Here is a 15,765-nt window from a genome sequence, read left to right as displayed (position 1 = left end):
ACTTGGTGTATCTCAACATATGCACAAAATAACAAACCTGTGAAAATTAGAACTCATTGGTCGTCAAAGTTGGAAGATAGTAATGGAAGAAAAAAAAAAGCTTGTCACACGAAGTTGTGTGCTTTCAGATGCTTGATTTCGAGACCTCGCGCGTGAGGTCTCGAAATCAATTCAAATATTTTAGTGAGAAACTACTTCTTTCTCAAAAAACTACGTTACTTCAGAGGGAGCCGTTTCTTACAATGTTTTATACTATCAACAGCTCTCCATTGATCGTTACCGAGTAAGTTTTAAGGCTAACAGTTATTTTGAGTAATTACCAATAGGGTCCAGTGCCTTAAATCAGCTCACGTGCGGATTCGAATATTTTGGACCCGTCAAAATCCGTGAGTTGTTTTCTTTTGATTCGGATAAATCATTTGATCTTCGTTTTGTTTAAATGCTCGAAACCGACAACATTTGTTTTTGTAGAAGCTGTTCTTCTTCATTCCTGGAAGACCTTTGGAGTTATATATTAGTATGTTTTCTAGCCCAACTAGCCAAACAAAGCCGGTGTGTCCCTTTAAACCAATGTATTTGGGATGACCAAAGTGGCCCCATTAAAGTTCGAATACGCGCAATTAGACTTGCCTTTCGAAGACCCGATCCAAAAGTGTACATTTCTGCCGTAGCCAAAACCAGGGCCTCTTAACCCCAAGCCGTGGTTTCGAAAATACATGGTGAGTGAAGCGCCCTCACCTAGCAGGAAAAAACACAACAGACGTAACAGGTGATATGTCTAAAGTCTCATGGCCATTTTATGCAAAATCTTATCACTAAATTAACTAGATGCAGTACGCATGCGCGCAACTTATTCGTTGGTGATGTTCATTCCACCAATCAGTGACATTAATATTGTCTAATTGGGTCGCATGTCGACTTGCTCATGCGCACAAAGCGACATCGGCTAGCAAACAGTTCACACTGTCGGTTCACGTTTTGGACTGCAGTGTACGAGTGTACACCCTACCTTTAACCCTATCATATAACCATTATGTAGCATTATCATAATTTACAATATTAATGGGGGGTTTTCTGCTAACACATCTCGAAGTGGCATAATCCAAACACTTAAAAATGAATAAATCGTGTAAAGAAATTAAATGTGTGATTATTTGCTCTTTATTTTGTTGTCTTATTGGAGAGACGAATAATAAATGCAATGTCAATCATTCAGTCCCGGAGACCAAAACAAAGTTATCATCAGCTGATAACCTGTTTGGACAGGTGTGCAATAAAAGCCTGAAAAATTGGTCTGCAAGAACTGACATTTTGCCCGATAACTCAGTTGGTCCTTTCTCTGTGGTTAAAGGCACTGGACACTATTGGTACATGTAGTTGCCCAAAATAATTTTGAGCATACACAAGTTACTTGGTAACGAGCAATGGAAAGCTGTTGCTGATGGTATAAAACATTATGAGAAACGGCTCCCTCTGAAATAACGTAGTCTTTGAGAAAGAAGTAATTTCTCACCCAAATAATAAAAGACTTCAGGCCTGAAGAACTTTTGAGGCATCTGAAAGCACACAAATTCGAGCATCAAGGGTGTTTTTTTCTTTCAGGATAGCATTTCATAAGAGTCAAGAAATAATTTCCCATTTACTGTAAAAATTTGTGAGACTTCTAAGTATTTTTTCGTATATTTTTGAATATTAAGCATTTTGCAATGTATGCAATGTGAATTTGGGGTGCACCTACAACAAAGATCAAAATGTATGCATGCCGGTGTGGCAGGAGGTTCTGTGCCCCCAGTTTCTGTGCCCCCCCCCCCCCACACACGGCGAACTGTGTACAAACTTCTTCTGAGAGCGCCCTCTTTCGAATCATCCTCCCCATGTTATTTTCCCATACGATGTAGATTTCCCTGGGACACCGGTTCCATAGCACACGACAAAAAGACATTGCATCTCAATCGAGGTGTTGACTTTTTACATGCGTAATGTCTCGTTATCAAGATAACAACAATGTCGTGCACAGATAAAGTAAGCAACAATTGAAAATGGCGGAGAAGAAATACACCTCGACAAATAATTCTCATCATACGAGAAGAAGCGAGAGAGAGGGGGGGGGGGTGCTCCCGCAAAAGGGCGATCGTAAAAAGAAATCTCGCTCGTAAATTACAGCCCCGTGCAAATATAAAACCCGGCAGTGTGGATCTCTCGGTAAAAATTCATCGGCTGAAGCGATAAAACACAACCCCCCCCCTCCCCGGTACAACCACGCCACATTCACACCGGGTTCCAAAAAATTATCTTCTTCTCTGCAAACGGCGTATTGGGGCAGTCAATATTTGCTCTTCTTTGCGGAACCGTTTGTAGTGCTGAGATGTGTAAACAATCTCTCACATGCGGTTTGGATTCTTTCGAGTGAAAGATGAAAGTTGCCGCGTGTTTTTCTCAAACCTTTCTTTGAACACACACCGCCTGTTTCTCATCTTCTTCGTTGCCCGAAACGAAAATTTGAAGACAACCTTGGAATTTTATGTCTCAAATTAGTTTAAAATAATCGAAATATTTTGTTGTGTGAGGCCATGGTCAAGTGTTGTTGATTAACGGAACAAAGGAAAAAAATAGCTAATTTTATCCCAAAAGTGTCAAATAAAAGGGGGTTTCAGTGCAAAAAGTTTGCCCAATACATAGTGACCTGGGGTTCTTGACTTCCAACTTGATGTATTTTGGATGACATAGAAAGTTTTTCTTTAAGCTATACGAGTCATCTTAGTCATGTTCTTAGACGATAGTATATTAAATTAATAACTACACCAAGTTCTTGAAGGCAGTGGACACTATTGGTAATTACTAAAAATAATTATTAGCATAAAACCTTCCTTGGTAACGAGTAATGGGGAGCAGCTGTTGATAGTATAAAACATTGTGAGAAACGCCTCCCGCTTACGGAGGCAGAGAATTCTGCGCTTACGTCAAGCGTATTTCACTGGTTAGCAGGGAATTTGTGCGCGTGTGCGTGCGCACTCCACGTTACTAGCAGAAATTCGGCGCTTGCCCTTCTGCAAGCGGAGAATTGTTATCGTAAGCGCACAATGGTGGTAAGCAAAGCCATAAAATAGGGCCCAGGGGCCGATTTCACAAAGGTCTCAAATTTATCGTAACTTCAAATCAATCGTAGTTGCTAAGTAAAGTGTGATGTCACAATACAAATCTCTATGGTGATACTGAAAATTTGTCTTGCGATGAATTTTATTGCTTTGTGAAATCGGCCCCTGTGTCTTTGAAATTGGGTCCTGCTAGATGGGGGTATAGGCTACCGAAAAGAATATTATGTAATACATGCACACGAATTATGTTGTAAAGTGGTTTGATATTACTTTATTAAAACGCACTTAATGAGTTAAATATAAACTTATGAAATCTACATAAATCTGGATATAGAATGTTCTATAGTGCTGTGTATTTCTTAAATGAAAATAAACCTGAGAATTTTAAATAAAATTCCTAGTCATTGTCTGCCTCAGCTATTATACCGTATATATTATCTATAATTTACTGAAGAATATTTTTGTCAAAAGCAAGATACTGAATCGTTAATAGAAATCCACACACACAAGGACTTCTTTTCTTTGATGCATGGAGTGCAAATCTTAACTACAATATGTATATCCACTTTTTTATTATTAATATTTACACTGTTTAAACAACTGAAATAAATACAACGATGTTAACAACTTCTTAACTAATATTTACAACAAAAATCCTTGTCAGAGAACAAAAACAACATCTTGTTTTACCAGACTATTTGCCCGAAGCGATATCTTTATTTCAAATTAGACCCACAGCTAGTGACGTGACTCTGCTGTTATTATTTTCTATCAATCAATGCAATATTAAATGCAATGGATACCAGTGATTGTCAAAGACCAGTATTCTCACTTGGTGTATCTCAACAGTTGTATGCATAACACAAACTTTGAAAATGTGGACTAAGTTGGTCATCGAAGTTGCAAGGGGGAACAATGGAAGAAAGAAGAAACCTTTTTACACAATATAGTTTGTGTGCTTTCAGATACCTTCTAAAGGCTTCGGGCCTGAAGTCTTTTATATTGAGAAATGACCTCTTCCTCTCAGAGACTACGTTACTTCAGAGGGAGCCGTTTCTCAAAATGTATTATACCATCAACAGCTCTACGTTATACTCTTTACCAAGTAAGTTTTGATGCTAACAATCATTATGAGTAATTACCATGGTGTCCAGTTCCTAAATTGTCAAGCAATGTGAGATTGCGAGTTCCGTATGAATCTGCCACCAACGATTCCTTGGTTTGGTAAATAGGCACGAGACAGGCACGAGACAGTCCGAATTTTAAAAGTATTGGCCTGTAAACAGTACTTACATTGAAATATACATATTAAGTGAAAAAGTACATACTATTCGAATTCCTGCAAGACTTGATAGCCTTAAAGGCAGTGGACACTATTGGTAATTGTCAAAGACCTGTCTTCTCACTTGCTGTATCTCAACATATGCACAAAATAACCAACCCGTGAAAATTTGAGCTCAATCGGTTATCGAAGTTGCGAGATAATAATGAAAGAAAAAAACACTCTTGTCACACGAAATGGTGTGCGTTTAGATGGTTGATCTGAGGTCTCGAAATCAAATTCATGGCAAAATAATTACTTCTTTCTCGAGAGCTACTCCACTTCAGAGGGAGCTGTTTCTCACAATGTTTTATACTATCAACCTCTCCCCATTACTCGGTACCAAGTGAGGTTTGATGCTAATAATAATTTTGAGTAATTACCAATAGTGTCCACTGCCTTTAACATCACCCTGGGCATCAGAAGACAACAGTTGCACTGCAGTGCAGTTTAATCTGGCAGCGAATGGGTTATTTTCCTAACGATTGTCTTAAAAAGTTTAATCCTCAAGAAACTGGTATGGAAACTGAAATGTTGATGGTGTTTCTCCCTCGAGATTGGGTGGAACTTTGCCTGTAAACTGCCTCGTGTGACCATTAACGGCTCTGTAAAAGCTCAGATTAACCATGAGAGCAGAACATGTAGAAACTGTGAGAGGATCTTGTGTAGAGGGGGTAGTCTGCGTTAGTCGTGTCCAAACCCTTTAAGTGTCAGTAGTGATTTATTAATTAAGTCACTACTTCATATGCAGCGGTTGCATGGAGTGAAACAGCGAGGCAGACACAGCAACGTGTGCCGGCTGAAGCTGACAGGCCCCGGTACCGTGAAGCGGCGGATGCACGCTGAAGTCCGGCTGGTTTCGCGCTCCGATTTCCAGTACCTCCGGTGTGGTTGATTCCACCGACGGCGTCATTTCTCCCCTGCATAACGGGTCTAGTAACTCGACTCGGTCTAAGCCCTTTTCCTCCTTGATCTCGACTAGTCTCCCGTCTATCTTCTCATCGGATGATGTTTCGAGTTCCTTCTGGTCCGTTGCTCCCTCCAAAGCGACCCTCTTCTTGTTGTGTTTGCGTTCCTTGGCTCGCCGGTTCTGGAACCAGATTTTAACCTACATAAATATAAAAATGATAAACAATAATTTATTGTACACGTCTTTAAGAATCTGGGACCAGTTCTACAGGTTCACCTTGCATCTTAAATAAAACAATACTAATTTTCAGCAAATCGTCCCTTGTTATTAATAATTAAAAGCAAAGTATCACGTGGTTGAGGTCAATGTTAAAGTAATGACGCATGGTGCTGAAATGTTATAACGCTAACGTGGATGGTTGCGATGTTGTAATTCGGTATTGAGGGCGCTGTTTAGATTACAAAGCCGTTCAGATTATACTCGTGACAAGTGCTAGCAAAGAGGGCGTACGTTGTTTTGAAGTGCCAAGGGATGACTGAAATATATAGGCAAGTTTGTTGTAAATTTTGGTGCAAAATTTACGTGAGCTGAAGGAGGATGTTTTTTTTAAAGAGGGCGCTATCAGAATAAGTTTTTTCACCATAAAAATGGAAGGGGTAGAATTTCCTGCCACAGCCGCAACAGCATTAAGGTCTATTGACCAATCCCAACAGGTCCATTCATTTTGGAAATTTCGTTCTCTTTAAAGTCACCTGGAAGTGGTATTTTGAACACTTGAACGCCTTGAACGCCCAGCAGGGTGGATATGTGCGCATTACAAGTCTGATTATAGGAGTGATTGCCAAAATGTATTCACCCTCAATTCAAAGAAGGTACATACAGCACGCTGTATTTATGTTCTAATCCAAGAAGTGTTTACCTGTCGTTCTGATAGTCCAAGCGAGACAGCCAGCTCAGCCTTACGTCTGATAGTAATGTATCGACTGTAATGAAACTCCTTCTCAAGTTCCAACCTCTGGTGGTCAGAGTACACCACGCGATATTTATCCTTCGTACGGGTTTTACCTGAAACAGAGAAGAATTCCATAATAATATTTGCAAATCGTGACTTAATTTAACAAACCATCAAATGCAAGCAAAACGGTTTAATTTGCAGCCGAGCAGTTTGGAAATACACTTGTTCCAACTTCAAAAACTTTAAAGGGGTTGGTAGAGTTGAAGTATTATTGTTCACAGATTAGCACAATACTTTTTAAGGGTTTTCCACTTTGTTTTCTCCTGACTCCTGTGTTCTATGACCGATTGAGCTTTAAGTTCCACATGTTTTAGTTACTCCATGTGTATCAAGTGTGAATAATGTTTTTTTAAAGGATTTGAGGCATTGCATGGTGAGGTATCAATATATATTTGGTTTGCGGTAACATCATGTGTGTATCTACTAGCTTCAGTCTCCTGACGATGACTAGAGCAAGCTAGTCGAAACGTTGAGACCAATTTCAGAACTGACTCTGCGGAAGTACAGTTAATTACGATCCTATAAGCTAAAGTAGTAGTCCAGTCTAATTTCTATACCATCCGCCCTCGTAATAGTTAATAAACAGGACAGTTCTTTTCAGAACTGAGAAGTCTCCCGACCCTCCGATTATCTACTCCACGTTAGTAGAATAAAGCAAAACAGTTCCCTAAGAACAACTCTACCTGGCAAGTAGATACACACATGGTGTTACCGCAAACCAAATATATAATGTTTTTTTTGACAATACCCATGTGCTTTAAAAATGTTTGACTTTGTTCCAGCGCCTGTAAAGACACTTTTCAAACTTCAAAACCTGTCTTAAAAATGTTTCTCTTTGTTCCGGCGTCTCGGGTTGTTTCCGACGGTTCGTGCGCTGCAAATTTATCATAATCTTCTTATAGCTTGAAATTCCAACAGCCCTCACATACAATTGGAGACTGCTCGAGTAACAGACTCGCAATAAAGAGCAGGTGAGATTCGTTGGGAGTACATTTTAAAGCCATTGGACACTTTTCTGAACAGAACAAAAATTTAAAGTTCACAGATTTACAAATAACTGACAGGGTTTACAGAAGGTAATGGTGAAAGACTTCCCTTGAAACATTATTTCATGAAATGCTTTACTTTTTGAGAAAACAATAAAACAATTATCAATTCTCGATTTCGAGAATAACGGAAACGGTGAAACGTGCGGAAACAAGGGTGGGTTTTCCCGTTATTTTCTCCCGACTCCGATGACCGATTGAGCCTAAATGTTCACAGGTTTGTTATTTTATATAATTATAAGTTGTGATACACAAAGTGTGGGCCTTTGGGAAATACTGTTGATGCGAATACGATGTTGTGCGATTGCTTTAATGTCCAGAATTTTATTTCTGCTTTGTGTTTCTTTGTTTTGCTGTATAACACATTTCTGCAAGAGGTAGCTTGGCCTGTCACATCGACCTTGTTATAGGAGAGTCTGCTGTATCAAGAATGAAACTTGTTGCTGCTCTTTTTTAACAGTTCTATTTAGGTTTTGTACAATAACGATGATCATTAATAACTATTGTTGTGCTTCGTCTTCTCTCTAAGCTGGACAAAACTGGGTTAGGTATACATGTACAGAGAACTCGTACATGAACTCGAGAAAATCCCATCATGAATGAATGCCCAAATTATATAAGTTAACATGACTTTCGTAACCACACACAAACATTAATTTCTAAGTCATTTGCATTCTTCAAATCACCGCATGAAATATAAAATATGACACTCTTAGAATTTAATATAAAAAAAAAATGCCGCTGGTCGTAAAAACTTGCCACAGAGCACAAGCCCCGAAAGGCACACTACATAGAGGTGGATTTGTTAACCATTTTTTTGTCAAACGAGCGCAAAGGCAATTTATCCCATTCGTGTCAGCGACTTCCTGAGAACGATATTCGGAATTCGAAATTTACGAGATACTGTTTCCGATGTGCGAGACACACCGGGTGATTTCAGTTGAGGGGGTACGGGGGGATTGGCCGCGAGGGGACGGTCCATGCGAACTCGTCTTGAAGCGTGATTTACACTTTTGCCGAGACTTTAATTAAAACACGTCGGTACCATGTGGTCTCGTATTGTAATGTAACAAGACCATTATACCGACTTCTTTGTCACTTTTCTGGTATTGCTCAAAATGTAATTTATAAAAGGATTGTAAAACACAATTTGTTTAATAATTTGTTTAATTTGTTCAGTAATCTAATACTAGATCAAATATATAAATGTGTATATTTTCGCTCCGAAATGAAGCCATTATCGAGAAAACTGTGTGTCTGAAAAACTAAGTAACGCGACAGTTCGGCTGTCACCCCTTAAATTAAGGACCATGTTGCATGCTGAAAATGTTTTCACTACTTTTGTAGGTGTGTCATTGCATGTTAGGCATGTGGTTGATTACACAAAACATGAACACTGTTTGCGACTAATAATCTGTCAGCTCTACCAATCACAAGAAGTAATTATTTTAATACAAAACAAAGGTGCACTTTTTAGTGGGATTTTGTTCAACTTTGTTATTTATTTTTCTCAACCATTTTTTTCAACTTAGGAAGTAACTGTAAACTAGTAAAGTTGCAGTTTTAACCTAAATGTCTTCCCTTGAGTATTGACTTCTACTGAGCCGATATGTCTCATCGTTTTGGACAGTATACTCTGCTCGTCTTCTGCAGTAGAATTTTAAGGGGCATATTTTGTTCGAAACCAAGAGACCACAACGGCTCTTATCGGAGCCAGCTCTCATCGAAAATGAGATGTACGTATGACCAATTAGAACTCCTCTATGCCATGGAGGAATACGAACTCCTTCGTTGTACGACTGTACCTACAAGCTAGCTCACTAGATATAGCTTCTTCATGCCTGTCATGCTTCGTTTTTGAAAGGGGCAAGGGCACCAAGACATGTTCTCCTCGGTTAAAGCGCACCCTATGAGGGAATTGTAATTTTCTACTGGAGCATCTCAAGGGCACCCAATGACCAGGGGGCATGGAGGCAATCACCTTCGTTGCCTCTGTGTTGTTCAGGCCTGCTGCCTCTATTATCAACACCATTCAAAGCATCCAACATCACTTATTTGATGTCTTCCGAAGTCCCAACAAGCCACAACCTCCCCCACCCTGTACCCCAACCACGGGATGACTCATCCGAAACAACCTCCTTCCTTATCATAAAGAGCAAACCTGGTCTTACATCAATTAAACCCAGTCTTGAAAGGAACAATCATCAAATTGGAAGAGATAGCAAGAAATGTCCAAAAGGAGTTTGGGTTGACCGCGCTGAAAGAGAGAGCACACACCTTTTGTCTGCTAATCCCACTAAACTATTGCTATATACCGCCTTGGCGTTTTGAGTTGTAATTGATACCTTCTTAAACCATGGCTTGTCTGCAGGGAGCATTGTTGTCAAGAATACTGGTGACCAAAGACACAACCCCCACTGCTCTCCGACAATCTTGAAAACTAGCTCAAGTGTGGTTCGTTTTTCTTTCGAAGAGTACATTCATTTGTATCCTCTATAGTTACAAAAACACATTGTGAAAATGTTATCAACATTCGGTATAATTGGTCGTCAAGTGAATTCAACAAGATGTGGTTGTGGATGGTGTGTATCATTTCAAAAACTGTATAATATAAGGGCAGGTTTTGCCGTTCACTTTACAGCGACTCATGGAGGTGGAGTCAATACAATGGAGTTCGAACAAGTTCACTATCGCCGGTTTTTTTACTCGGCCAAATTTCATATTAAATAAAGATGCTTTATTCAACAATGAAATTGCCAGCTATTACCTATAGAATTTAAAACAGGAGTGAGATACAAAATGAAAGGGCTGCTATTTGGTTTTAGAAACTTGTTGAATTTCGGAGCTGATTGGTAGGTTGTTGGAGTGGTCTGGACTTCCTCGTGAAAGTTGCTCCACATATCAACGGGGTCAGGACCACGCCGACAACCGCGCTCCAGTCCCCCACCACTTCACTCTAAACCGCAGACCGGGTCGTTAATTTCTTGACAAAGTTTGCCGAAATGTGTCAGTTTCTTGATAAAATTCAAATGAAGGTGTCACAGTAAACAATCAAGGGACGATAAAAGTCGAGTTCAGGAGCATTTGGTATAACACGATTGCAAAGCAAATATGCCAGCATGTATGACTAATATAAAGTATGTATCTGAAGTTTAGGAATTTTAGGCAAACAAAAAAGAAACGGAAGTATTAACAAAAGATTATTGCATTAAAAAAAACGGGGAACAAAATAATTATGTATTTTTTTGTTCTTTTCCTTTTTCGTTTTTATTTAAACTGCTTATGTAGTGGTTTCGGTCCGTTGTTTCGATAAAACTACTGTATGCGTGTCAGGGGGAATTTGAACATACAAAAGGAGACTGAACAAATCCATCAGAAAGTAGAATGTTTTGGGGTTGAACAAAGAACAATTATTGACTAGAGTGGGATTTGAACCAAAGACCTCCTGATTAACAAGTCGGCGCTTTGCCGAGTGAGATGTCCAGTCAGGTTGCAGTCTCCCTATTCTGTCAACAATATATTTGTTCGAGGTGCCAGTCAGAGGTAATACAACCGTTAACCAAATATAAATATAACAAAATTCAGAACATTGGGAATTTTAAATCACATACCATAAGAAGGCAAAAATATTTAGTTCATTGTTGAGAGGTGAAGTAGAGGTGAAGTATGGACAGGCAATATTGTACGGTGTCTTCTCCAAGAACGCAACGGCAAATAGGTTCATGCTGTGTTGTTCGCGAAAAAGAAACACACAATTGCATTTATTTAAATAATATGTTCAATTAGCTCCTTTTCTTTTTAAAGACACTGGACACTATTGGAATTGTCAAAACCCAGTCTTCTCAAAAAACACTCTTGTCACACAAAGTTGTGTGCTTCAGATGCTTGATTTCGAGACCTCAAAATCTACTTCTGAGGTCTCAAAATCAAATTCGTTGAAAATTATTTCTTTCTCGAAAAGTACGTTACTTCAGAGGGGCCGTTTCTCACAATGTTTTATACTTTCAACAGCTCTCCATTACTCGTTTTCAAGTAAGGTTTTATGCTAATAATTATTTTGAGTAATTACCAATAGTGTCCACTTCCTCCAACTCCAAGTTAGGGAGGAGACCCTTTATTAGACAGGAATTGTGTTTCTTCTTCAACTGGTTCTCTTTCATAATTCCATAACATTTGTTTACCAATATGCACAACGGTACTTTTTATACGCCCGAGAAATGAAATGTACATTTCATTTCGTGAATCCCCTGTTATCTTTTGAAATGAATTGTTATTTTTTTTCAACCAGGTATAAACCTGGTAAAATACTTCACAAATGAATGACCAAAAAACTTACTCGGGACGGAGCACTGAGAGCTGATAATAAACATTATAGCTTTGAAGTTATTGCATTTTTTGCAGAAAGGGGAATTTTGCACCCAAATAGTTGAGAAATGCTTATTAATGAAGCCTTCCTCACGCATCTGAAAACACACTATTTCCCCCCCAGTATTTACTCGCAACTTCGATGACAAATTGAGGCCCAATATATACCGGTCTGTTATTTTTGCAAAACACCAAGTGAGATACATGTTTTTTGACAATGACCATTATACCGTGCCTTTGAGGAGCATTGAGTTTAAAATTAGTGCACTCGCTTAATTTTAAAAGAAATTCAATCAAATTTCGCTTGTACACATCATTGCAGTTTGCTAAAATATAGCCTTATATGTAAGCTTTATAATGAGTATAATGTTAACAAGTTTCTGAGAAGTTAATCAATCATTTTAATAAATAACATGAGCGCATGCAAAAAAAAATAGACCCGTCGAGCTTGAATGGTTGGGTAAAGTCATACAATTTTGCTGTCGGTTGAAAAACAAAAACAGAATCTGACTTCGTTCCTTTTTTTGAACTAGAATTGCAATACAATGCCTGAACCTTAATATAACAAGTAAATGCCGGTTTAGATACAAAATTTACTATATCAATTGTAATTTCTGTGTTATTAAGTTAAGTCCCTTTTCATGTGATTGTACTTTCTTAATTAAGTTAATGTCCGATTAGATGGAAACAAAAACAAAGTCTGACTTCACTTCCAAGAATTGCAAAAGGATGGCACGTCTGTCCGATATAATAACACCATACAATTGCTGCCAGACAGTTTTATTTAATTATAACCTCTCCATAGATTCGAGTCATGACTGCGTAATAACATGCAATAAAGTTCCCCAAGGTAGACAGTAGCCAGTGACATTATTACAACCAAAATGAGTTGTAAAAAAAGACGTGCATAACGAAACTGTGTTCTTTATTTGGCCCCAATTGGTCTTGTAAAAAATGTACCATAATGGGGAGTAATTATTTTACAACGTTTCCTGAGTAAATGTCATGAAGCTCTTTAAAGTATTATTGGTGACTATTGGAATTTTAATCAAAATCAATTTGCAAAGTGGTTTCAATTGAGTGATTTAGTGCGGTGTGAGTATCGCCAAGTTTGCAATTTGGCTTCAGGCCTGGTTGCTTCGTTTTTGAAAGGGCAATGGCACCGAGGCATTTTCTCCTTTAGGAAGTTGTAAATTTTCTAGTTGAGCATTTCAGGGCACTAAGGCAATGACTAGGGGGCATGAAGGCAATCGCCAGACAAATGTTTCCTCTATTTGCCGGACAACATTAAAGACAGTGGACACTATTGGTAATTGTCAAAGACTAGTCTTGTTCACAGTTGGTGTGTCTCAACATATGCATAAAATAACAAACCTGTGAAAATTTGAGCTCAATCGGTCGTCGAATTTGCGAGATAATAATGAAAGAAAAAACAGCCTTGTCACACGAAGTTGTGTGCTTTCTGATGCTTGATTTCGAGACCTCAAATTCTAAACTTGAGGTCTCGAAATCAAATTCGTGGAAAATTACTTCTTTCTCGAAAACTACGTCACTTCAGAGTGAGCTGTTTCTCACAATGTTTTATACCATCTATCTCTCCCCATTACTTGTAATCAAGAAAGATTTTATGATGATAAATATTTTGAGTAATTACCAATAGTGTCCACTGCCTTTAATTAAACGCAGAAGCCCTTGATTAATGTTACATGACATTTAATCAATATTCAGTTTTTGTTTGATTATGCTCAACTTTTGCTTGAGCATTTAAAAGTCAAACACTTTGTACCTTCGGAACACTTCGAGTACCTTCGGGACACTTCGTACCTTAACCAAATGGGTCACATAGGTGGACCGAGTATACGAAGTGACCATCAGCCAAGAAGTCGCTTCGAACCTTCAGTAAACTTTGTTTATGGTTTTTCCTTCATAAGTTATGTCCGTTTAGATACAAAATTGACTGAATGAATTGTCACTTCTTTGTTAAGTTGATTTCCTGTTTTATGTTATAGAAGTTTGCGAGGCAGAAATCCCGAATTAGTAAACTAAAGGGTACGAAGAATGTATACGAAATTGCTTGTGAGAAAGTACGAAGTAAAGGTCTTGTAAGAATGTATATTGTAAGAACATAGAGTAAGGACTTACTCTATGGTAAGAAGGAACGAAGTGTCCATGGTACGAAGTGTCCAAAGTCACTTCGTCCTTCCTTTCACAAAGAGTTGAGACTAGTGTCAGATCTTGAGTAAGGACATTACAAGCTACTTGTCCTATTTTAGGACTAGCATGTTTTCAATATCTCCTATAGGACTAGTCCTAGTGAGGACTAGTAAGTGAGGACTAGTCCTAACTCCTTGTGCTATCGACCCCATAGGTTGCGAAGTGGTAAAGGTATATACGGAGCGTCCTGACACCAGCATACAATAGTGATGGTGTCAGGTCATTTCGAATGCCTGCCTTTTATATTTCAAACGAGGCACAAGCTATGGACGGTCCCATCAAAGGCCTTTTTGAAAGCAGCATCTCTGGCTTTGGCTACCCCGTCGGCGTGTTTGAACCATGGTAGGACAGGGCGCATAAAACTTGTGAAGCCCAAGCCAATTGGCTTCGAACATGATCCTTTGTAAGAAATTTCCTTTGTAAGAGTATAGGTCTATCACTAAATAAGAAGTGCGTCATGAAGACTTCATTTGAATTAGGAAATTACATTAGGACAACAGAATTCATTGACTTCACAATTGTCATCGACCCCCTCTCCCAACCCCTTGAAATGAAACTTTCTTTAGAATTCCATTTCAATTTTATTCTACTGTGAGGTATATTCTTTTGTTCCAAATAGCCACTCACTTCATCTGCATCTAGATGGTCTACTCTCGTGTTGGTATACAAAATAATGCAAAAACACAAGTTATTAAGTTTCGACCCTAAACATAAACAAAATATTGGTGTATTTTGATGTTCATAGGCATCTCATTTTCATAAACCTTCTTTGAAAACATTCAAAAATTCGCGGTCCAACGGCTGAATTGCATTAAGAGTTGTGATATTCATATTAGATTATTACTTGTTGGGGGGAGGGGGGGGGGGGACATTATGTTTGATGTGACAAACTAATTGAATTTACAATGAATAAATTATGATCATCATACTTTTTAGCCTATGTTTGACGAAAAGTCAATTGTCTGGCTGAACCTTCTCAGCAGCTGCATTTTCTCCAGTATGTCGAAATCGAAATGAAAATCATTAAAAGCGACATATTTGTGTATCAATTGGTGTTTTTTTTATTTTAAAGGGATTTTTACGAACCTGTTTGCGGATTGATTCGATACGAAGTCGACCTCATCCAGTCGTGGTGGTATGGCGAGCGCATCGTCGGCCGATGTAGTGCCGTGTTGACGCTTCCCACACCCGGCGTAGTTTGCGCGAATCCCTGGTAGAAATCGATGTCCTCGGAGTACGGGGATCCCGTGGGTCCCACCGCTGCCTGGCTGCCGGGGAAAGCAGCGCTTCCCTGGTAGGGGTCTACTACGCATGTTCCCCCAGAGGAGGTACCCCAGTCCGAGGGTACCCCTGACATCGGGAACCCGGCCGTAGCCCAGGGGTTCGTGGTCGGCGGCTGCCCCTGCTGGCTCTCTGTGATGGTCCCTGTTGTCTGGAACGAATTCCCCGCTGGGAAATCAATCTGGTATTGGGTCGTTGTCGGAGTTTGGTTAAAGCTATACGTAGAGTAGCTTTGGGATGGGCTGGGATGCCGGTACATCGTGTCTTCTTGGTGAGGCTGGGGCACTAAGAACTCTAAAGTCATGACTGTTAGAGTCTAGACAAGCAAAGAGTCCACAACACGACTGATATCTGATAACAAGAGGCGTTCCTCTTTCCAACCAAAACCTACACCAGCAAATACCTTCCCAGATATCGCTCGAGATACAAAAGTCCAGCACTTAACGACGGGAAATAAAACTGGTGTTGCCTTCGGGTTTTGAAAATGACAAGTGTCTGATGATATACGATTTATTGAC

General features: G+C 39.2%; 1 protein-coding gene across 1 annotated transcript; it reads right to left on the bottom strand.

Moving 5' to 3' along the window:
• Nucleotides 1-5,152: 5,152 nt before the first annotated feature.
• LOC117293580 (homeobox protein CHOX-CAD-like) lies at nucleotides 5,153-15,551 on the bottom strand. Its single transcript, XM_033775938.1, has 3 exons — nucleotides 15,053-15,551; nucleotides 6,246-6,391; nucleotides 5,153-5,524 (listed from the first exon to the last, which is right to left on the bottom strand). Exons 1-3 carry the CDS (start codon nucleotides 15,549-15,551, stop codon nucleotides 5,153-5,155), a joined length of 1,017 nt encoding a protein of 338 aa, XP_033631829.1.
• Nucleotides 15,552-15,765: the final 214 nt, after the last annotated feature.

Source organism: Asterias rubens, chromosome 8, assembly GCF_902459465.1.
Source record: "Asterias rubens chromosome 8, eAstRub1.3, whole genome shotgun sequence".
NCBI lineage: Eukaryota > Metazoa > Echinodermata > Asteroidea > Forcipulatida > Asteriidae > Asterias > Asterias rubens.
Note: the sequence above shows the minus strand (reverse complement) of the source record. Positions and strands in the feature narration are given on the sequence as shown.